Below are 23,648 nucleotides of genomic sequence, written 5' to 3' on the forward strand. Positions count from 1 at the left end.
AAGGGGGTATGTCTACAAATGCTTGACATAGACTTTCTTCTGCTACTGAGGAAATAGTACAATACTGTACAAATATTCTCCTTATCTAGTTTACATTTACTTCAATGTTTTATAGTTGTATAATTATTAAACATCTTTTGGTTTTGTTACCTCAGGCTTTTTCTGTTTGAAACAAGTCTACCCTTTCTTCTGACAGAACAAGGTGCTGTTTCTACTAAATTAAGTGCCAAAGATTGCACTGTTGTGCATATAAATATTTTTAGTTTTACATTTCAATCACTAAATTATTAGTTTTATATGGGCAGATTGCATGTTCATAATGTTTATGAAATGCTCATATATGATGAGTAATATCGTGTGATTTAATGTAGATGAAATTGTGTTTCACAATGAAAATATAAAGGAGACAATTTAATCAACTATGTACTAGTTGCCAATGGGAAATAAGAAATGTTGTTAGTACAATGATAAATGAAAAAGAAACTTGATTTATATAAAAAATATAATACTTTATTCCCAACTAGAAAAGTCAAAACATGTAACTTTTTGGTCACACTTCTCAACAGACAGTACATAGACTGTCAAATGAACAGTCACTTTTACAAACAAGCTATTAATTAATGTATCCAAGCAGTTAACAAGAATGCATTTAACTTTAAATTAAGTTAGACAACTGTACAAAAATATGTACAATATTTACAGCAATAATACAATAAAAGGAAAGAAGCTACGACAAATCATCCAGTCTATATTTGACAGAATGCTGATTTTTTTTTTTTTTACAGTAACCTGAATCAGCATGTCAAAGTCAATGTTTTTTTCAGTGCTGTTTCCAATTTGTGTAGCACATTCACCTAGCACCTTGTCTTGGTGGATGACTGTTTTCGGCAAGTGCTGAAAATGTAACCTGCCATCATCACTGATGGAGTTCTGCAACAGTACAAATCACAACAGCACATTCATCTAGCACTCGGGGAGGCAAAGGATTAAGGTTCCCTTTGGGTTACCATCTTCACCCATCGTACCATAAGTGCTATGTGTTTTAAAACTGCCAGGTCAGTGGGATGCCCACCACAGTTTAGGGGAATAATAAAATGGCATCTGCCAATTTTTCATAAACGTCTTGTTGTTGTGGAATACAACTAATAGTGCAGTATTCATTTGAGGCTGCAGGATAGCCCCCTGTCTTTCATACCCTCTTTGGGGCAACTGTCTAAGAGGCAAGTGGCCTTAGACATATGTCAATAGATACACATGTATATATTCATATTATTTTGTTTCTTCATAAAAAATACAGAAATGCAAAATATGTTGTGCTACAAATGAGATGGATATCTGTTCAATTCAAGTGAAAAGTCAATGGTGTTTGTGGCGCTTTTATGCCATGTCTCCAAGCATTTTCTTGTAGTACATGGACTGGAAGATGTCATTCTCTCCGGGACAGTTGTAGTGGCAGGCGCAGGTCTTGATGAACATCATCTGCTTCTTCATCATCTGGCCGTCGGGGCACTTGAACTCCATGGGCAGAGTGGTGGTTCTGTGGGGGGTGCAGCAACGGCCATCAGTGCAGACGCCACAGAACTTGGGCCTGTAGGTTTTGGTGGTTGTGCAGCCAGATAACTCAAATTTCATGGGCTTAGAGACCCGAGGAGTGCGGATGCACTTTTTCCCTTTCTGTGAAGATAAAAATAATACGTTAATTGAATACTCCAATGTATTGCTTTAATCCTCCTGTACATGTAGAGTGTGCTCAAATTCCTTGAGGAAGAATCAATCCAATGTAAATATTATTATTATTATTATTATTACTATTATTATTAATTTAATAATAATAATAATAATAATAATAATACAACAACAACATTATTTGTATTATTATTATTTTTTTAACCATTTTATTTGGTTATATTGCCTACTTATAAATGCTTCCTTTGAAATAGATTTTTCAAATGAAAACATTTACAGAAACAATTATTATTTCTAGGGCACTTTGTCTGCATGCCGCTGTGTGGGATCATGTGCTTACCTTGATGCTCTTCTCCAGATGGGACTCGCAGGGCCTGACCATGCACAGTCTGGACTGCTTTTCCAGTCTGCACGCCCTGTTGTCGTTGGTGACTCTGGTGGATATGCCCAGGCCGCAAGTCTTGGAACAGGCGCTCCACTCAGTGGTCTGGACCAGGCAGTTCTCACGCATCATGGAGGGGTCAGGACCATAGGTGTCTTCCTCTCTGTAAGCTGAGATGCAAAAACGAAAGGAGATCAAAATTAAGTTTCTCCATTTCTCCAAGTTTTTCCATTCATTCCATTCCTGCATCTAAAGCAGACTTACTTTTAAGATTTTTTCTTTCAGTTTTAGAAATGTTTTAACTTCGTTTTTATATTTCTAATGTAACATTTTAGGGATGCTTCTCAACAAAAGACTAAACTCACCAGCAAGAACAGGTCCAACCAGGGTTTGACTTCCTGGTGCGTCGCACACCCACTCCTCACAGCATTTCCCAGGAACCTTCACCCTGCGTGGCATTGGGCAGTCAGGGCTGGGGAGGCGGACGTCCATGCTGCACAAGGGCACACAGCCCACCGCGCCATCCAGACAGGTGCACTGGTATTTACAGCTGCTCTGGAAACTCTCTCCACTCCTGTACACCATGCCCCCAAACACACAGGGTGAACCCTCTTTAGCTGCAGGAGAAAAACAGATGCCAAAAATTTATTTTTAATTCAATCCCTGGGAAAATCGAACAGCAATCTGCTTATAGATTCAATAACAGAACAGTTGCTTTCAACTGATACGAGGGAACAAAACAAAAACAATAAAATCTCCATCTTACCCGTGCACACTCCAATTCTGCGGTTGATGGGGGATCCAAAATCACAGAAAAGTCCTTTGTGGGGATCACAGACATCCTTCTCGGTACACAGCTCCCCGAGTTGTTTGGCGCAGATTCTGCAACAGCCACAGTTGTCTGGTACCAAGCTCACTCCTGGAGGGCACTGTGGTGGGGCACTGGGACACAAGCACTGTCCACTGCACTCCTGGGCAGACACCTGTGGATTACCCAGAACCCAACACTCAGTCACATCTCAGTACATTATTTAACAAGGGAAAGAACAGAATGAGAATATTGGTGGATAAAGCTTGACTTATTTTTAGCTCCACAGATAACAGTTAAATATGTTTCTTATACACAGAATTTAAGCTGAATCTATGGAAATAGCTAAATAGACTTCTTTGAGGCGAACTTCATAATGGATTTTATTTTAAAGTAAAATACTATGGCTATAAATCTACTTTAACCTCACAGGAATAATTTCTCCCACTTACCCAGTAGAACAGAGTGAAGCAGAGCAGGGCAGTGAGCTTAAGGTTGTTCATTCCAGCAGACATTTTCTTCATAACACTGTAAAAGCTGAGTAGGCTTCCTTTAATTTCTTCAAGCAGAGTCTCAAAATGTTGTTTTACGATCAAGTTGATCTCGTTGTAGTTTTCTTACTTCTTGTTGCTCGGTTAAAGCTAAAGTTTAGCTTCTGTAGTTTCTCTTCTTGATTCCTCTCTTACTTGAGGAGAAATTTTCTGTGTCTGAAGCTGGGAGCTCTCCCTGTATTTATACGTTGAGAGCCACAGTGACGTGCCAATGGGGTGAACGGAGTCCTGGACAAACAGGGACATTCTTGTAATTCTTCCTAGTTTCCTGCCTCTTCTAGACTCGCACCGGATTGCTCATGACCCCCTGACATCCAGCATTCCTCTTGTCTGAGATCGAGCGAACACGTATCAAAATAAAAGTGCAGTCTTAACAGAATTTGTTTTTAAATGAAGGCTGTACATTTTTTGTATTTCAAAACAATTTAATTTGTGATCTTAATTTAATCTAGTGAGACTAATGCTTAAAGTGCTTAAAATTCGCTCATTTAATATAGCTTAGAAGCACATTATATAATACTACTACTACTACTACTACTACTACTACTACTACTACTACTACTATTACTACTACTACTACTACTACTACTACTAATAATAATAATAATAATAATAATAATAATAATAATAATAATAATAATAAATTACTATTTTATATAAGTAAAATAAGTAATCTCAAAGCAGTAACATTCATAATGTTACTGTTGTTAATACTACTACTACTACCACTGATATTGTATGTTACACTAAATTACTCTATTGAGAATATTTATTGTACATTTTAGCAGCATTGTAGGTACTATCTACTATCTTTATGACATTTATGTCCTTTACTTAAATCCATTATTAGCTGTACCTATACATTTAATGATTATAATCAGTATTTGATCAGTATTTAAAGGGATGTTATGCATTGAATGTGTCTTATATTGATGATGCAATACCTTTACTTTTGTCATGAACTAATATTGTTTTTGTTCCTTTAGTTACTGTAGTAATACCACATGAGGTTCATTTAATGCTGTCACTGTAATGTTTTCCTTTATTTATGTAATTATCAGTCTAAATAACCTAGTAGTGAATATTAGGTTACTTTCTTATTTAATCGGATGACAATTCTTATTATGGACATGCCTGTGGTTGCAGCATGATGGGAATGATTCTGTTTAATGAATAGGTAGGTTGTGAATGTAAATTACTTGCTACGCCTAGCAACCAAGTGTCTGAAATAAAACATTTTGTTTATATTTAGAGAAGAACATATTTCTTATATGCATACCATTCCTTAAAAACATGTGTATATAAGCTTTTCCACTAAATTATAATTTTTAACATTTAATGAGGAAATTATATTATTATTTTTAAATTATTGTTTACTTTCTTTCTATTTTCCCAATGTTTGCTGTTGCTGTGTTGCTGTTATGTAATCTCATAATTTCCTAAAAACTTGCAAAATACAAAGATCCTTTATCCTTACTTTTATAGATTGAATAGACGTTCCATTCATAGTATGTACCCTGTCTTTCTATAATTTTAGTGACTTTTTTATAGAAGTGTGCTATCACCTTACTAATAAGGTTTAGTCTATGTGCATTAAAGCACAGGTGTGCTACATTCTTTCTGTAATATCCTATTTTGCTCCATCAGTTTGTAGACACTGAGCAGACTTCAGGATTGCAGGAAAGTGGCTAGACTCTGGGTTTGTATATTTTTAAAAAAAGGATCACACAAGCCCTAGACTCTCCACCTCACTCTTATGAAAGCCGGTGTTGGTATTTGCCAGCCACCAAATCGGAAATCAAGAACTCCCAGAGAAAACTTCTATCGAGAGGAATGTATGAAGTGAGCCAGGAGACATACTATTACTACATGCACACAGACTCAAAGGAAGTTTAGCCATATATGGGAATCTTCAATCTCAGTTTTTCTGTCTCAGCGAAAGTACAGTACAAGTGGTTCTGTTATACTGTCTCATACTTTTGTAGCAGATGTTCAGAATTTGAAAGTCCCCATCTATCAACGCTATTTAATGTATGGTAAAATTAGACAATTAACCCTTTTTGTCCTTGTGTTTTTTAAGAAGGGTATGTTTCACAAAGCCCATCTTAAACTTGACTGCTGGCTCTAAAAAAATATATTCTCTACTTTCTTTTGACTGTTTTCACAAAACAGTATTTCAGGATTTTCCAGATACATTTTTTTCCCTATTATTTCAATAAATATATTTTCAATTTATTTACACTGGAGTTTGCAGACTGCTACCAAGGCGAGGTCTGGCCCAAGGTTTTCATTAGAATCAATGATTAAAGTGTTTGATCTATACGAGTTATAATTCAGTGCAGTTTATGATTTTATGTTAAGAAACTGGTTTTAGTTGATTCGCAGTTTGACAATACAGAGTGAAATTAAAAGGGGATGGCATCATGTGTTGTACCCCATAGCCAAATGTGATCTAATTTCTTACATTGAACCTGACAAATGTGTCTCTAAAGAGATCTATTCCCTATTTAACAAAGAAGCTGTAGTTAATGGCATACACCTTTCAAAAGGAATTCCTCAGCCAATGGTGCATAGGAAAATACTTTCAGGTCTGTTAACCTTTAATGTCATGCACTGTGATTTTCCACAGTATTTTAAATGGTACGCAATTGTACTTTGGTATGTGAGTTGTAAATGGGATACATATGACTTTTGTTTTGCATGCAGTAGGTTATGCTCTTCCTTATACATGTATCTACAATGTAGTAATTGCATCATCAAAATGTGTTTTGCATTACTAGTTCATTAGAGAATAAATCATGATTTTAATAATAATAATAATTTGAAAAAGTAATTAAATATAGGCCCTGTATTAATTTTTGAGAAACAGACACCCGTATATATTTTTGGGGATTTCAATTTTCTGCCATTATCTGATCTTTTATTTTTTCCCCCAGAATACCTAATGTATGCCAAAATGCAATTTTCTGTTTTCTGTGTGATAGTTTCGGATTGCTTGGAATGCTCCCACATATCCACAGAGTACCACAACATTTCAGCTCACCTAAGATTATCTGTAGCTTATGACAGTTCTCAAATAACAATTTTGTCACTCAGGTATGTGATCTACTGCTGATGGCAGTATTAAACACAACAAAAAAAATGCAAGCCCTTTGTGATTAAAGATAGATGTTCTATTTCTCTCTTAATGCTGCCTTATTGCTGTAGCTCTGCATTGCGTGAAGACCCTATCATCACAGATGTATTACAAGCATATAGATATTTCACATCAGAACACCAAATAAACATAGTAAAATAAAAATAAGCTATTCTCAGTCTTAAGAAAAGGTAAACTATTCTCAATTGTCTCTTAAAACAACTTAATTAGCATTTTATTTAAAGTCAGAATTTCTTTACTCTGTGGCTAGAGCATTAAAACAACAAGGAAACAACAACAGGTGTGCTATTGCTGTTGATACATATACATCCAATACATTTATTTTATTTTGGCTATGTATTCAAGTTACTAAACCTGTTTTATGCATAACTGTATAAAATAAGAACAGTATGGTGTAGTGTTACATTTAGTTTTAATAAATGTTTATGGTTCTAAAGCATATCTATTTTTTGCTAATCAAATGGAATATTTACAGTATGATTGTTACATTAATAGGAAAAAGAAAGGCTTAAGTTTTCCTCAGGATTTACTCTGGTCAGCCATGCCAAATTCATTTATTCCTAAGCAATGTGGTTTTGGACAGAACCAAGGCAATTTCTTTTATAAAGTATATAATGTAAAGCGGCAGACAGAAAAATTGCCTTTGTGGTTAATTTACTGTGATCTGATATAATATTGCAAAGCCAAGTACAAGTTCTAAATACCTTTTGCTGGTTGTAATTGAATGTACGTATTTGTGTATGAATGTCTGAGTAATTACCCCTCTTTGATGGAAACCATATGGAAAGTTACACTGAAGCTGCTGAATAATTACTGAAACAATTAGTATTTCTGATAGACTTTGGTTTTAGGGAGGGTGCAATAGGATATGAATCTTTATATTAATCTTTAACCTTAAAAAGAATGCATTCATGTTGAAGGACACAATCTGAAGTTTCTAAAAGGAAGAACTACCATATATAAATGGTTTGGAATGAAGATAGCAATATAATGAACCACAAGCCATTCCAGGTTTGAATCTGGACTATAATATTCCCAATGTGACCAGGACTCCACACAGGATGGCTCACAATGGACGGAGGGAAAGTGGAGTTGGGGTTGAGTTGGCAAACCCTGTGGCTGTGAACCCTTAGTACCATCAGAAAAAGCCACAATAATCCTCCGTTCAGTGCTGTAGTTCTATATTTCTGAACATATGTGTATTTGACTTTATTCGGCAGTAGTGATGAGCCAAGTTACTAATCACTGCTAATTGGGAGTGTAAACGATAAGAAATAATGACATTTCCCAGATTTTAAGAAAAATAAATGAAACCACAAGAGGGAGTCTGTTTCTGGGGATGCTGAAAGAATATCTAATTCAAACTGTGTACTGTAAACTTATGTGGACTGCCGGAACTGAGGCTAATTTTTTCTTGTTAGAATGGAACACTCATTGGATGATAACAATGGGGAACCATAGTTTTATTTATATATATTATAAAACAACAGCAACTAAGTATTCAATGAGGTGTTTTCTTAAATTATATTAGACCTTGGAAAGATGAGGAATCCCCATTTTTTATGAAGTATTTTCCAGAAGCATTCCTGCAGACGTCTTGCAGTGCATTCCTCCAGGGACTGGGCTCGTGTGTCTGTGTCTCCCTGCGAGAATGACCTCATGCGTGTTCTGAACTAAGAGGAAACAACTGACATTACTGTAGGAGTGAGATCTTTTTTTAACCCCTGAGGACATCACGGAAAACTGTGATAAAGCATTCTTGCCTTGTTTGTAGGAACTTATTTTAGCCCAGGACAACAGGATAATAATACAATATAGAATGATTAGTGAATACAGCTAAATATAAAATGGCATTTGATGAATGGGTATTGTGACTGAAATGTGCCTAGGTGTTGTTATAGTATTAGTTGTTTATATACTATATGGCAGATTTGTATTGGATAAAGCTTTTACTACCTTTTACTACTGTTTCCAATGTTATTAAATTAGTTGCTGTGAGATGTATTTTCAATGTACTTTACAAAATTTAAAAGCTTTTTTATTTCACACACAAAAAGTATGTCTGTGAGTGGCTATATATATATGGTTAATTTCACCTTAAGCAAATAATGTTAAGGAACATATTTTCCTCACATCAATGTGCCTTGTACCCTCAAGGGCAAAAATCTATAATTGACTGCTGGCTGACTGTCCGAGGAATGCACCTTGCTTTGAAACTCCAAACCACCTTCTTCCCTCCATTTGAATTCAACATGTGGTGGAGCTTTCAAAATTAGTAAGTTACTAGTGCCTTTGAAACTTCAGACCTGTCGAATCTAATTTTTACTACAGATGTATGCTAGATAGCTAGCTGTATCACAGCAACAACTTTATAAATTGTACTTTAATGCCACACTACTAGTAATAAAGAAAGACTGATGAGAAACATTTTTCATTTGAACTGTAAAAGAAAATAGATTTTTGAACAGATCAAGCACAAAAATTAAAAAACACGTGGGTATATTCAGACCAGTGAGCCCAGAAGACTTGAACTCCACTCTGGACACCATACAAAACATTTGTGTATTTATTTCCTTAAAATATCTGTGCTTGGGCTCTAATGTATTGACAGACACAAGCTAAAGTCTGCATCAGTACTGCTGATGTCTGCAAAACCACTATACCTCTGAACTGAATTCCATATGTGTGACATTTAAGGATTTATTGAACAAAATGTTCTTGTTTGGATCCAATAAAATTGTTTGAACAGTCATGGTATAGCAAGATGTTCCAAATATAGCCTCTTAGTGTAACTGGTATACCAGATAACTAAACATCAGTTTTTTCAATTATTGGTATGGTACATTCCAGAAATTATGCCCTTTTCTGTTGTAGCCCAGAGAGATTTCTATTTGTGGTAACCTTCTGAAGTCTTGTGCTATGTATTTAACTGTCTTCTTCAGTAAATCTCTTTATTTTACATGTTTGCAAAGCCCTATGAGAGTATAAAAAAGATGAAAAGGTCAGCAGGCTTCCCTTTGGATGTTATTTCCTTTATAGGAATGTAATAAATAAAGAAACCTTGATACTGAATATATTAAGTAAAACACCCACACTGCTTTTTATATGTAGTTCAGTAAAATTAAAGAGTATTCAATAATTGTGTATTGGCTCCAGTACTCAAAAGTACTGTAATAATAAACCTTTAATGCCCATATCCTGTGATATATATATATATATATATATATATATATATATATATATATATATATATATATATATATATATATATATATATTAATATTGTTAATATTAATAATACTAAAATAACATTTTGAGTTTTATGTTTGAAATTAAGAAAAAGCTCATAGCTCATTGCTCACCAGAAAAAAATTGTGACGAGGAGATATTAACTCTTACCTATTATCCTCACTTTATCCTAATTTAAAAGCCCAAAAAACATGTATTTTATTGATTAATTAAAGACATAAACATAACCATGGTCCATTATACTGAAATAGAAAATACTTGTTTTTTTGTCTGTGTCTAGGAGCAGATAACTGGAATTTTTACACACCAAACATCTATGGTAAATTGTTAAATTAAGTCCCAAAAGTAAACAATGTTATCTTTACTTTTAAACATTTTTTGGGGGATCAACAGATGTTACATAATAAGCCTTTATGACTTGTATTTGATTTTTATCATTGAAGTTCACATTCCTTGGACTTTTCAGAAAGCACATGTTGATACCTGTGGGTAACTGCTAATGGCCCTGAAAAGCTTTCATTCATGGGAACAGCACTCACTGATTCTAGGTTGCCAAGGTAAGCAGCCCAGGAATGCCCTCACCACTCCACTCCATAGAAAACAGTCTCTACGGTAACAGACCACTGCTCCTTGGGGCAAATAGTACCTGAATTTTTCAAATTGAAGAAGAAAATGTCTTCAAGAAAATAATACAGAGCAATTAAAATTCCATAACTTAGTTGGCAACATTCAGTTAATCAGGGAGGCTTTGAAAGAATTTTAACCAAAGGTCTCACACTGCGAGTCTGCTTCTTAGATTTATTTCAGAAGCAATAGGAAAAGCCTTGTTTAGAGCTGTTGACAGAGTTCTTCAGATACTTTGATTCTTTTTATGGCTGAACAAGTATACATTGTTTTATTTGATCAGCTTTCACAGGCATAGCAAACCCTTTTATGTTTAGCTACTGAATGATAAATATGCAGTAGGACAGAAGACATGTCCCTTTCTCGTTTTACCTTCTGAAACTAATACTTTACTTCATCTTTTTGTGTTTCTTCTATTTAATTAAAAAACATTATAACAGGGGTGTGCCTAACCATATGCCACCTCAGAGATTTCTGAAAACACAAGGTAATATAATTATAGACAGGATTTGTTTAACAAAGTACAGATATTACATCACAATGCAGTGATAGTCTCTGAAAAAGGAAATATTTCATAGTCCAATGTAGCAGATACTAATTGGCAAGCACATATAGCATAAACACAGGACTGAGAATGCAGACCAGGAGTTACATAAGTTGAGGATTATATCATTCTTATGATCTGTGAAGGCCAAACAAGAGAGACAGAAACCACATGGGAATGAAGTCAGCTGGATGACATGTAAAAGTCACCATTTCCACACACAGTTTATGATGTGCTAACTAGGCTGATTACAAAAGTAATGTTGTTCACATCCTTTAATTAGCCGTAGTTCACACTATAGCTACTCATAAACAGTACTGGAAGACTATTGATCTAATACCTACACTGGTGTGAAGTAATAACTAATTTAACTAAAGGTTAAATAAAATACCAAAAACAAATATAATTTAAATAAATATTTAATTCTCCACTTTGTTCAAACAAATTATGACTAAACAAATGAACTCCCTTCAGTAGATCTGGATTACTACCTCAAGGCTAGAAACATACCATCAAACACACTGTGTGAAATACGGACAGACATTCATAACTGCTATTGTAAGCAGAGGCATTGACACATTGTAAATAAATACTAAATGGAACATCACTTTTGTATAACACACACAGCCTGGCATTGATTTTCCAGTTACAGAAATTACTACTAAGCTTAGACAAACTTCAAGAAATGGCAATTCTCTATTAAATTAAATATATATTGAGTGTACAAAATATTAGCAACACATGCTCTTTCCATGAAATAGACTAACAAGATGAATCCAGGTGAAATTATCCTTTATTGATGTAACCTGTTAACTCTACACATCAGTGTAGATGAAGAGGAGGAGACAGGTTAAACAAGGTTTTTAAGCTTGATACTGAGATATGGATTGTGTATGTCTCCCATTCAGAGGGTAAATGTACAAGACAGTGTGTCAAGAACTGCAATGCTGCTGGGTTCTGTCAGCAAAATACAAGAAACTGTGGTTGCAGTGGACTAAGGAATGAAGACACTGGACACTGGAGGTTTGGAAAAACATTGCCTGGTCTGATGAATCCCAGTTCCTGCTATCCATCTGCTAATGGATGTTTTCAGCAGGATAATGGGCCATGCCACAAGGCTAGGATTGTCCAGGAATGGTTTCACAAACATGACAGTGAATTCAGCTCACTGCAGTTGCCTGCCCAGTCACCAGATCTCAATCTGTGGGATGAGATGGGACGAGCTATTTGGAGTAGATATCCACTACCAGCCAGCTTGACAACTGTGGGAAGCATTGGAGTCAACATGGGCCAGCATCCCTGTGGAAAGCTTTCGACATTGCTTCACGAGGGCAAAAGGGAATTTTGGAAATGTTGGAATTATTGTTTATTGTTTGTAATTTTAAGTTGATTGATTATTGTTTATTGTTTGGCCTAACAATTTCATAAGGTTAGTTTAGGTAACAAATATGGTTAATAGTTAGTACAATAAATATTTAGATTTTGAAATGAAGGTAAAGTAAATGTCATATAGGGTGACACCTGCTATATCAATGTTCAATACTTTGACTACATCACCTCAAACAAAGATTGTAATTCCTCCATTAATACCACACAGGCTTGAAAGGCAAGACTTTCCAGGGCATTCAACAAAGACACAGGTAAGTGGTCATGAGTGATTGTGATATTCATGATATTCTTGTGTCATCTGATGGAGAAACATAGCTGCACAGAAACGTTGCAACCAGCAGTGCTGAAGAGGGTGCAGTGCATGCTGGAAACAGCCTTCAAGACTCTTTTGGTGGATGCTAAAGACAATGGATGGAGTGGAGGACATTGTACATAGTTATGAAAGGGACCTAAACAACTGTGTTTGCTGTCCTATGTGCCCAGATCCTTATTTGTCTGTCCACCCTGTCTGTGCTGTTAAAAGCCTGTCATAGCCTCTCTCCCCTTCACCTCTGTGTATGCAGATAAGTCCTTATAAGGATAGTGTAATGACCTGTCACTAAATAAAAGAGCAGAATTGGTTTTATAGTGCTTATAAAAACCCATTACAGTTGAATTACAATACAATATAATAATACAAAGTTTTGAATGTAAGCAATAATGGGATAGAAAAAAAAATGTTTTTCCTTAGGCGTTGCAAATCAGTTTGTGCATCCAGCATTATTTTGTATTTGGTTTTGAGAGCTTAGGTGGTCTCTGTTTTTCTGGGAGAGGTTTCACTGGGGAAAGCATTCTGTCTTTGTTTTGTTGTTGCTGGCTTTCCTCCTAGTAAGTGCGTACAGGTACAACATGCAAAGTCCTTGAGTGTTCTCAGTTTAAACATTTACTGTAATTTTTGGACCCATAATGAATTCACATAACTTAAAATCATTTGAAATTGTTTCTGTTTATTTACTCTAGAAAGTCTGAAGAAAATCCTCAAAGAATAATTGAATAACATCATAGTAAATGGAGTGGTGTGAATATAAATAACATTAAATAATGCTTTCAATTACTTCACAATTTCAAAAAAAATTATCAAAAGTGCTTAAACAGGCTTTGGCTTTGAATGAAGAGGACATTTCGTTTTAGAAAATGTGTGTTCAATGTAAAACCCTGCAAAAGCTGAAGGGCTACTGAAGTGATAGGGAACATTTCACTCTTGTGTAAGTTGATTTGAAAACTTGCCAAACTGCTCCAGCACAGGTACTGCAATGGGAAGGTAAGAGACTATTTTAAATATATAAAACAAGATCATCCACATTGAATGACACCTTCTGCCCCCCCAATTCATTGTTTTACTTAAGGAGGTTAAATTGTAATTGCAAGAAGAAGAGAAGAAAGAGGGCAACCTCTTGTGCCTCGATGGAGAGGGAATCATTTAGATTGCATGTTATTTGTACAAACTGAAGTTGTAGGGGAAGTGTATAACAGTTTGAGCCATTAAGTACAATTCAGACCAAAGCAAAACTTCAGCAAACAATTTGTCCCACTCAACCCAATCAAAAGCTTTCTCAGCATCAAGTGAAATAACTTCCAAGAGGGGCTAAGAAGGAGTAATAATATTGAGTAGATGGCAAAGGTTAAAATAGGCATTTCTGCCCTGCACAAACCCTGTCTGAGCAGAGGAAATTATAGTTAGGAGGATAGATTCAAGGTGGGCAAGGGCCTTAGCAAGAATTTTAAAGTCAGTATTAAGCAGTGAAATAGGGTGGTAGGATCCAAAATCCATATTAGTAGCACTGCAATAGATGCTTAGTACAGTGTAGAAGTTAGGGACTGAGATGGTATAAGATTTAGCAAACATTGTGCTTAATATGGGCGACAATCTAAGTATACATTTCTTATACAATTCTATGGGAAACTCATTTGAGCAAGGCGATTTACTACTCTGTATTGAACTTATAGCAAGAATAATTTCCTCTGGCGAAAACAGGTCCTACAGGCAGGCTTTTGAATCTGGATACAAAACTGGAACAGGAAGGCCTTCAAAAAAACAAACTACCACTGTGGGTTGAGCAGGTGCCTCAAATTTGTAAAGTAAAGAGTAAAAACCTTTAAAGTGATCAGTCTCCTCTTGGTCAAGGGCAGTCAGACTTGATTGAGAATTCAATTGAGGGATCAATTGTGATGCAGAACATTTGTTTAGCTAGCCTAGTCTCTGGTGTTCATATAGTACATGCTGTGATCTAATCAATTGCTCTGCCTGTTTACAAGTGATCAGTGGGAGAATTAAGAGCACTAAGTGTAACCTTCGTATTGAGTAGGATATTGCAGTAACTTGTATCTCTTATATCATATTATTATTTATTTCTTCGCAGACAACCTTCTCCAGGGCGACTTACACATATAAGCACAATTCAAAGTGCAAAAATACAGGCATAAAACATTACAAATCCCAATTTACATAATACAGTGCAATTCAAAGCATAATACATTTTACAAATTCCAATTTACACAAGTGTATACAATATATCATACAATGTATCTATTATTTTAGTTATTGTAGTATTTTAGTACCACAATTTCCTATCTTCAAGCATTTTCATCAGAGCAAAGACATGGACGTGGTCGTTGTCACAGGAAAAGGTCGAGCAATCGTGTCACCGCCTTTGGGGTGCGTAGGGGCGACATGCTCACACCACCTCTTTTGTTTGACGAGAGAGGACCTCGTTCACCCCCGTCAATTCTCTCCCCGGGCAGGCTCGACCAGACCCCAGAACTCCACCACACGGAAGGCAAGTTCACAAAAAGTAACAATTTATTATATATATAGCTAGAACAGGGCATGAAGACTGTACTAGCTCAGAACCCGGAAGTCAGCATCCCTAAAATTCTAAAACCTATATTAAAATGCCTTTAATAAAAATGGGCACATAAAACACTAAAAACCCTACCCAGAATAACAAAGAAAATAAAGAAAAGACTAAGTAGAATAAATAAAACCCAATTTCCTAATATAAAACACAGAAAGCAACGTTAAAGTTTCAGTCTCTTCTGTTCACAAGAAGTGACACCACACAGAAGAATCCCCCTTGCTCTCGGAGAAAAGAAGTCTCTTTGCAGCTGGGTTGGAACCCCGTCGGCCAACTGGGACCCCAACATCTGCAGGTAGGAACAAGTATTAGTAAGTCTCAGATTGCACAAATTAAAATGTAATTAATGAAAGACTTCTATCCCGCAGTCACCCATCTGCATCACAAAGACCGAAAAATAAATCACAGCAGGTAAGTCTCTAACCCCAGGACAGGGAACGCTCTCCACAAAGTGAACCGGCAGAGGAGATCAACAAAGTCTTAATAAAGAAAGTTCAACCTCTGCAACGTGTGGCTTCTCTTTTCTAATTAAAGTCCAAAGTTGGGAGGCAAGGATTCAAGACGATGGCGACATCTAATGGGAATATGTGGAGGTGCATTTAGACAGGGATTGTGACACAGATACTAATTCAAAAAGTTCAACAAGCATCTTATTATTTCTGCAGAGAAAAGTTATGCATCTGAAACAAACTCATGGCATTTAGAACTCGTGCATGAAAAGGGTAATTGGGAAAAAACAACTCTTACTATATAATAGCACTACAGCAGGAGATTTCTTATTTTTCAACAGTTAGAACTATTTGAGGCAAAGAAGAGGGTGGTTGCAGCACAGAGTGTGTAATGTTAGGTCACACCAAATAACACTTTCACTTAGTATACAAGTAGACATTTTTTTTAATACCTACAATTCATAAAGTTGTTAATTTTTTAATAAAATAAGGTAACACATACTTATTCAGATATTCTGCATATCATGTGTAAGGCAGGACTAGACTTTATTGTATAGTTTTGAGATAGCATGGTGCATTTGTGGATTCGTAACAATACCAGTTTTACTAGACAGTTATCAAGTTCTTATTTAATGCATGTGCAGCTTGGATTCCCTTAAAAGGAGATTTTGAATTACTGGAAGTCTTGGAACATGTTCAGTGAAACAATCATTTGGCAAAATAAAAAAATGAGGATTATTTCAATCCTGGTTAAGCTCCCTGGGGAATGTATTCATATGAAACCAATGCTGAAATAATCTGGCATGGTGAACAGAATCTTTAGATTAGTTCATGGTTTTATTGCACAATACTAAGGTGTTTTATATGAAAGTCTATTGTAATATTTTTGTGAAAAGTATTATTTTGAATAACGTATTGCTGTATTTATAAAATGCATTTCAGTGGGACGTTTTGTTTAACATGAACATGAACATTAATATCTCTACAATCTGCACATTATTTGATAATACAGTCAGTGTATCTAGAAAGAGGTGAGTGTTCTATTTATGTATAACATGGTCTAGTCCTTCATTTATTTCAAAGAAATGTATTTTACTTATATAATACAAAAATATGAAAATGCTTTACCTACACTGTATTTGAATTTCTGTATTTTTGTTAATTAATTATTCAATACATACTGTATAATAAGGCATGTTTAAGATATAATTTTTGGAAATAATCTCATTAAAATTAGAATGTCTGAATTTATATTATTAAATGACCATGAAACATATATTGTACTAGTATATTATTGATAATGTGGGTTAGTGAGAATCATATTTTCAAACCTATATTAAAAAACAGTCACAGTAGTGGTTTTATAAAGCTGCTGATTGACCTGTCAAGTCTGACTAGCTTTGCTTGGTACACAGTAACTCATAACCAGTCATTTAAATCTCTCACTCCCTTTCATTGGCAAAGTCTGTTCATTATAATGCCAATTCTAGCAACTAAGCACTGAAGTACAGCAAGACTAATATTCCCACCAAAATAAATGCAGAAGTTCTGCTTTCATGTTTTAGCTTCACCTGGTGAAAAGCAGAAACTAAAAATAATAGGCACAGCTGAATAAATAGGTGTGGCAAAAAAGGAAGCTTAATTTCCTTTAATTTATTTAGCTAATTCACACTATTCTTAAAGATGGAGGAAGCCATATGCCTAAACAGCAATTATATATCTTTCTCTGCCCCACAATTTTCACAGACCACATTGAGGAGATTTAATAGGAATGTCACTTTCTTGACCACTTTGGCAAGTGGGTACATTCCTGGGTTAATTGGTTTCCTGTAGAATGCTTTGAATATTCAGATTGGTGTTGGTTAAACATACTTGATGTGTTTCGTAACCTGCCAAAAACAATGTTATTTAACCTCATAGAAGACCCACCAAAGGGTGACTTAACTGTTTTCTTTTTAAAGCAGGTGTTGCATAGCATGATAGGTATGCATTTCATATATTCCCTCACAATTTTAAATAAACCCCTTGATATTATATATTTTTAAAAAAGTTTAAGCTGAACTCCATGTACATTTCAGAAATATATGCGGTTTTCACTTCCTGTATATTACCTTTTATGTTTTCTAGCCAGACATGTCAGGTGTTAAATATAGGGTGGGTGTAGACAGACCTTGACATAACCTGGTTAAGGCTATTTATTTTTTTAGGGTAGGCGATATCAACTCTTTATGCTGTAAAATATCTGCATGCACTTCCATCATAAGTTCAGCAGTTTATGATGTAATGTTTATGTATATTTATAATATGGTAAAGCACACTACAGAAATGGTGCAAAAACAAAATCACTTCATATATGCTCACTGACCTCTCATCATGGCATTGACCCTTCATACAATTGCAGATTGCTCTATTTAACAATACTTTATAGTGCAAACCTGACACCAGGTACTGTGTTTTCAAAATGTAATTAGTGGGTGGGATTAGGGTTTGAATTGGTCTATTCTGATGTATTCTGTACCACTTCCTTTTCCACCTTCTTCACAAACGGAGATTGAATAGACAGTATGGGACTACTGGAGGAGGGGACTGGAGTTTATCAGTACCCACTAAGCAAGGACCAGTGTTCATTTCGTCAACGAAAACTATCACTAAAAATATTCGTCAACGACCTATTTTCCTTGACGATAACTACGACGATAACGAGACAACATACTGGGAAGAAAACGATAACTAAAAAAATGCCTTCCAATTTTACATACAGTATTTTGCGAGGCGGCCGGTCAGGGGGCTGTTTCATAATTAAGCATGCCTTGACTCGGTCATCGCGTTCGTGTAGCGCAGCTCACCGTAGTTCTGCGCAGATATGCGCTGCACCACCAATAGGATCGGTGGGATTCTGCAGATCTGCGCAGAACTGCAGAAATCTGCCCAACCGAATGCGATTGTATCCAAGCGTGTGTTTCGCTGAACATTGAAGCGCTTGATGTGGTTTAGTATATTGGGCTCAACGTGAAGCTGATCCAGGTTGTGTGAAGTTAAACGCCTGTTCTTTTGTCCACAGGACTGGTAAGTGCAGGTCTTGTAATTAATAAAGTTACGATCTAATTGGTTAACTTATAAATACAGTAAGCCAAGTTAAGCGCTTACAGCATGAAGCGCAATTCACGCTTGGCTACAGTAGAGCTTAACAATATGCTTCTGCTTTTCATATCACTTTAAACATGCAATCTTTTGTGTATCAGCGGGAGAAGTCTTTGAAAATGAAATCTTAATGTAAAAGCCATTTAAAATGTTAATATTGTCAGCGAATGTGCATACTGGACTATAAAAATACAAATGGCATGATTATATTTGCATTTTTACCGAAATAACACATGCATCAATGGAAAATGAAAATGCAATTGTGGGATTACATTTGCATTTGAATCAAGTCCACTGTATGCTTCCATACTGTTCTTGTAACTCTAACTCTATTTCAAGAGAGACTTAAAACTTAAAAAAAAAAAAGTTAATGACAGAAATGTGTGACCATGAAGTTCATAATAGCTGTTTGTGACTTGATTTCAAATACTTTTCAAATGAAGTCAATCAATATGTTTATGTTTTGAATTAAATTAATTAAAATGACTAAAACTAGACTAAATTGACCGGAGTTTCTGTCAACTAATATTAACTGAAACTAATGAAAGATGAAATGACTAAAATGTGACTGATAAGCAAAAGCCTAAGACTAAAACTAAATCTAAATTAGCTGCCAAAATTAACACTGGCAAGGACTGCTTACCTCAGTGAGAAGGATAAGCCTGCCTAGCTCTGCTCAATTTATCAATCTCAGGTGTAATGTGTGATCAACAAACCCTCAAGAGGTACTCAACATTGAGGCAGGATCTATATTTTGACTTAATTGCGGTCATGGTGGAGAATGATGCCTCACACATAGGATTATTTTAGTCATACTGCTAATGCTTCTACTAACAATTTGATACTGTTTATAACTTAAACTAATTCTCCTGGAACACCTACATAATTGGTGAAGAGAAGGTCAGCAGAATTACATCTGCTGCCAATGGAGGAGGCTAACTGCCAATTTGTCTCTGGATCTTCACACAAAGGGATTTTTTTTCTCTTCGTAGTTCAAATACATGATATGTAGTGTCTGTATTAATCAATGCTTTCACAAACAGTCTTTTATTTACTCTCCACCTCACAATTAATCTGCATAACTCACACATCATTAAAATAATAAGAACAACATGCAATGTCTAAAGATTGAACAACTAAATAGTTACTATATCCACAGACTGTTATAATACTGTTTCCATTTTCCACTGTCTACAACCATTCATTTTTATACATAGTAAAGTTACACTATTACACTGGTGTTAATTCTGTCTGGAAAATCCCCACTGTGTAATACCCATAAATGTAGGCCTGGGTGCTAACCTACAGACACATTAATAGAGCTATTCAAATTATTTGCTGAAAGTATTAGAGGAATTTCACAACAGAGCCTTCTCATGAAATGAAGTCAGAAAGCTATGAACTTTAAAGTGTTTGCCTGGGAGCAGCAGTCATTCCTGTGATGTCAATATTTCCAGGTCAAATACAGCTGCCACAGAATAGATGGGGGTGTTCATTTTACTAAAAAAACTAGAGGTACACTACTGGTCAAAAGTTTTAGAATGCCTCCATATTTCCATTTTTTTGTGAAATTTACAAAGTTTAATGTCTCAGTGTACTCAGTATAGAACAAATAAACAATTAGAGATAAAAAAATAAATCATGGAATCATTTTGTTTAACAAAATTTAATCCCTTAAACTGACAAACCCCTCTGGTACCCTTAAAAAGGCACCAAATCCGTGTGCTTCTCATTAATCCCATGGGTACTCTTCACTGTTGTGTTGTTTGCCAAGTGTTTGGTATCCCATGAAAGCTGAGACTCTCCCCCCACCCCCCACATTCTGAAATGGGGGGGTGGGAGGATATGTGGTCTGAGTAGGAATACAAAATCTCACAAAATATTGACAATTACATATTCTGGAACCAGACAGTCTACTGTTCAAAACAAGACCATCCACATTTTGGTAGAAGCAGCACACACCCGTAGAGAGCTCAAAATATCAAGATGGAAAACTCTGTTTACAGTGTACTAATACACAATGATTTTACATAACTGGATCTGAACTTCTCTGTGTTTGATAGAACATATAGACTGGATTTGTTCATTTTTGCTGAACAAAACAAGCCTATTTGTGAAGAAATCCGATCGAAACTGAGAGATCTGTGACCATCTGAATTAAACACCCCCAGGCTCTGAATGACAACAGGCGACATGGAAACTGTAAATCGGATGTGTTTAAGAATGAAACGTGCTGGTAGCCAAGAGAATAAGCTTTCAAATGATGTGCGCATTGTAGGAATACAGTGTAACTTGTTTGAAGAATGATTGCCATCCTGGATGAACTCATCCAAGAAGATTTAATTTGTGAATGTTGTCGGCATGTTGAAATCCTAGAGATCAAGGCTGTGATCTTGAGGCCCAGTTTGTTGATCTGCACTGTATTAGAGATATAGAAGAATTAGTCAGTCAGCCCATGAGAGAGATGGTGTGCACGCCAAAACCTAGGAGAGTTGAAACCTTTGAGCAGGACAGTGTAGAGAACTGCTGGGTTACAGTAGGTCGTAACCGCAGAAAAGGGCGTGCACAGCCCCTAGAAACACCCCAAGAGCTAGAAATGCCCAACAGGTTCCAACAGCTGGACACCGAGTTGGACAGTGACAGCTCAGAGGGTGATGGGAGGGCAGTTGAGCACCAGAGCACCATGGTGCCCACTCCCTCCCCAGAACAGGGAGGTAGTTATAGTAGGAGACTCAATTCTTAGAGGCGTAGATCACACAGTGTGTTCTAGTGACAAGGAGACCCGCATGGTATCTTGCCTGCCTGGTGCTCAGGTTGCAGATCTCCCTAAACTAGTAGACAGGCTACTGGCCAAAGCTGGGGGGAATCCACTGGTCATGGGCCACATTGGAACCAATGACATGGGAAAAGGTAGGACAGAGGTTCTGCAAGACATGACCTCCTCCACGGTAGTTTTCTCTGAAATACGTCCAGTACCACATGCATGGCCAGGGAGACAGGCAGAGATTAGAAAGTTTAACATGTGGTTGAAATCTTGGTGTAGGGAAGAGGGGTTTAGGTTTATGGAGCATTGGTCTTTCTTCTGGGATAGATCAGACCAGTACAAACCGGATGGTCTACATCTAAACAGAAGTGGGGCTAATGCATTGGGAGAGCATATGTGCAGAGCCCCCCACCCCGCTCTGACACTGGCACTGGCCAGCACCCCCCCCACTCTGACACCTGCACCAGCAGCCACCTCCCCTGATCTAACACCGTCACCATCAGAAGACCACCAACCCCCCCTGCTCTGACACCGTCACTGCCATCTCCCCCTCACAACCCCTCCCCAACCCCCACGCTCTTGACTCTGACACCAAAAAAACAAAACGTCAGCCCCATGAAGCCCCTCTAAACCTTGAAGTCTAGAACCGACCTGGGTATACACACAGTTTAGGAGAGACAGGCAAAATCAAAGAGGAGGTGGGGTAGCATTGTATGTCAGAAAAGACATTGACACTTCTTCACACAGAGAGTTGTCACAATCTGGAACAAACTCCCCAGCGATGTGGCTGAAGCTAAAAAGACAAACACTTATACATCTGAGAACTAAAAAATGATGCTGTCTTTCATCTTAACGAGAAGGATATCACACCAAATGGTACAAGCCTTAAATGCTGATGAAGAACGTACTAAAAGTGGAAAAAACTATTCATCTACACTTAGATCAACACGTTATTTGCTTATGCACTGTCTATTGTTCCTAACAATTTAAATGAGTGTACATAAAAAAACTTGGAATTTACCATTGTTATATTTAAACACAATGACTTATCAACACGTCATTACTGTACTGACATGTCATACGTAAACTATCTCCTTGACTTAAGACTTCCTGTAGTGCTATTATGGGTTCAGCTTATCTGAACAGTGAATGTTAACTGCAGTTTTGCTATCTTCTGGCCACAAGCACAGAGATAAGTAGTGCTGTACTTTTAGAAAGTAAATAAATTGGACATTTTCATTTAATATTTGTTTCTTCAGAAGCCCTTAAGTGTGCACCATTTAAAAAAATACTTTTAAGTAGCAATGGGCTAAATATGGTGATATTTTATTTATGAAAGAAAATACATGGTTAACTATTATTTTACTTCTTCTTAATATCAATACTGCTAATATTAAATAATCATTATCATTATAATACATAATAATGATATAATAAAATATTATTAACATAAATTCACATGTATTATTCACAATTACGTTGTTTCGTACTGCAATTACATAGACATATATTTAATTAGACCTCAGATAATTGGTTTATACTTGTTAGGCTTATGCAAGACACTTCAACATTTTTATACTAACTCCTACAAGGTTATTCTTACTTTTGGCACCTGTTTTTGTAAATTATCAAAATTACAATATTGTCTCAAAACAATTTGAGTTACTTACTACCATCCGGTCTCCTGTGTTGACATGATTAGAAACATGTCTTTCTAAAACAGTAGTCTGAAGTGAAGATATAAGATGCCCAACTAAGAGCAGGAGAAACATTGGAAATCTCTCTGTTATGGTATAGTTAATGACTTTAACAGCTAGACTAGATAAAGGCATGTACTGAATACATATTGGTTCATCATGTCCAATTTCAGACAAATAAGTCCTTAATTAATAGTATTTTATCTTAATATTTTGTTGACAGATCTTTTATGATTATTTATGAGTTAACCATAATAGATAATCCTGAAATACAAGTTAATTAAGCTCTCTTTTGGAATGGTATTGTCTAATC

The 23,648-nt window shown here is 36.0% G+C and overlaps 1 protein-coding gene across 1 annotated transcript; it reads right to left on the reverse strand.

The window, feature by feature from the left end:
- Nucleotides 1–488: 488 nt before the first annotated feature.
- Nucleotides 489–3,588, reverse strand: ccn2a (cellular communication network factor 2a). Its single transcript, XM_066699178.1, has 5 exons — nt 3,329–3,588; nt 2,835–3,051; nt 2,434–2,685; nt 2,027–2,238; nt 489–1,674 (listed from the first exon to the last, which is right to left on the reverse strand). The coding sequence occupies exons 1-5, from the start codon at nt 3,398–3,400 to the stop codon at nt 1,378–1,380; spliced, it is 1,050 nt and encodes a 349-aa protein (XP_066555275.1). The 5' UTR covers nt 3,401–3,588; the 3' UTR covers nt 489–1,377.
- Nucleotides 3,589–23,648: the final 20,060 nt, after the last annotated feature.

This window comes from Amia ocellicauda, chromosome 1, assembly GCF_036373705.1.
Source record: "Amia ocellicauda isolate fAmiCal2 chromosome 1, fAmiCal2.hap1, whole genome shotgun sequence".
Classification (NCBI taxonomy): Eukaryota; Metazoa; Chordata; class Actinopteri; order Amiiformes; family Amiidae; genus Amia; species Amia ocellicauda.

What these genes read in the sequence shown, in the direction of transcription:
- ccn2a (XM_066699178.1), bottom strand. Translation starts at nt 3,400, where the DNA reads ATGAAGAAAATGTCTGCTGGAATGAACAACCTTAAGCTCACTGCCCTG. An exon ending in GCTTCACTCTGTTCTACTGG is followed by an intron (nt 3,052 to 3,328) that starts GTAAGTGGGAGA and finishes GGTAATCCACAG; the next exon opens with GTGTCTGCCCAGGAGTGCAG. An exon ending in GGTTGGACCTGTTCTTGCTG is followed by an intron (nt 2,239 to 2,433) that starts GTGAGTTTAGTC and finishes TTTGCATCTCAG; the next exon opens with CTTACAGAGAGGAAGACACC.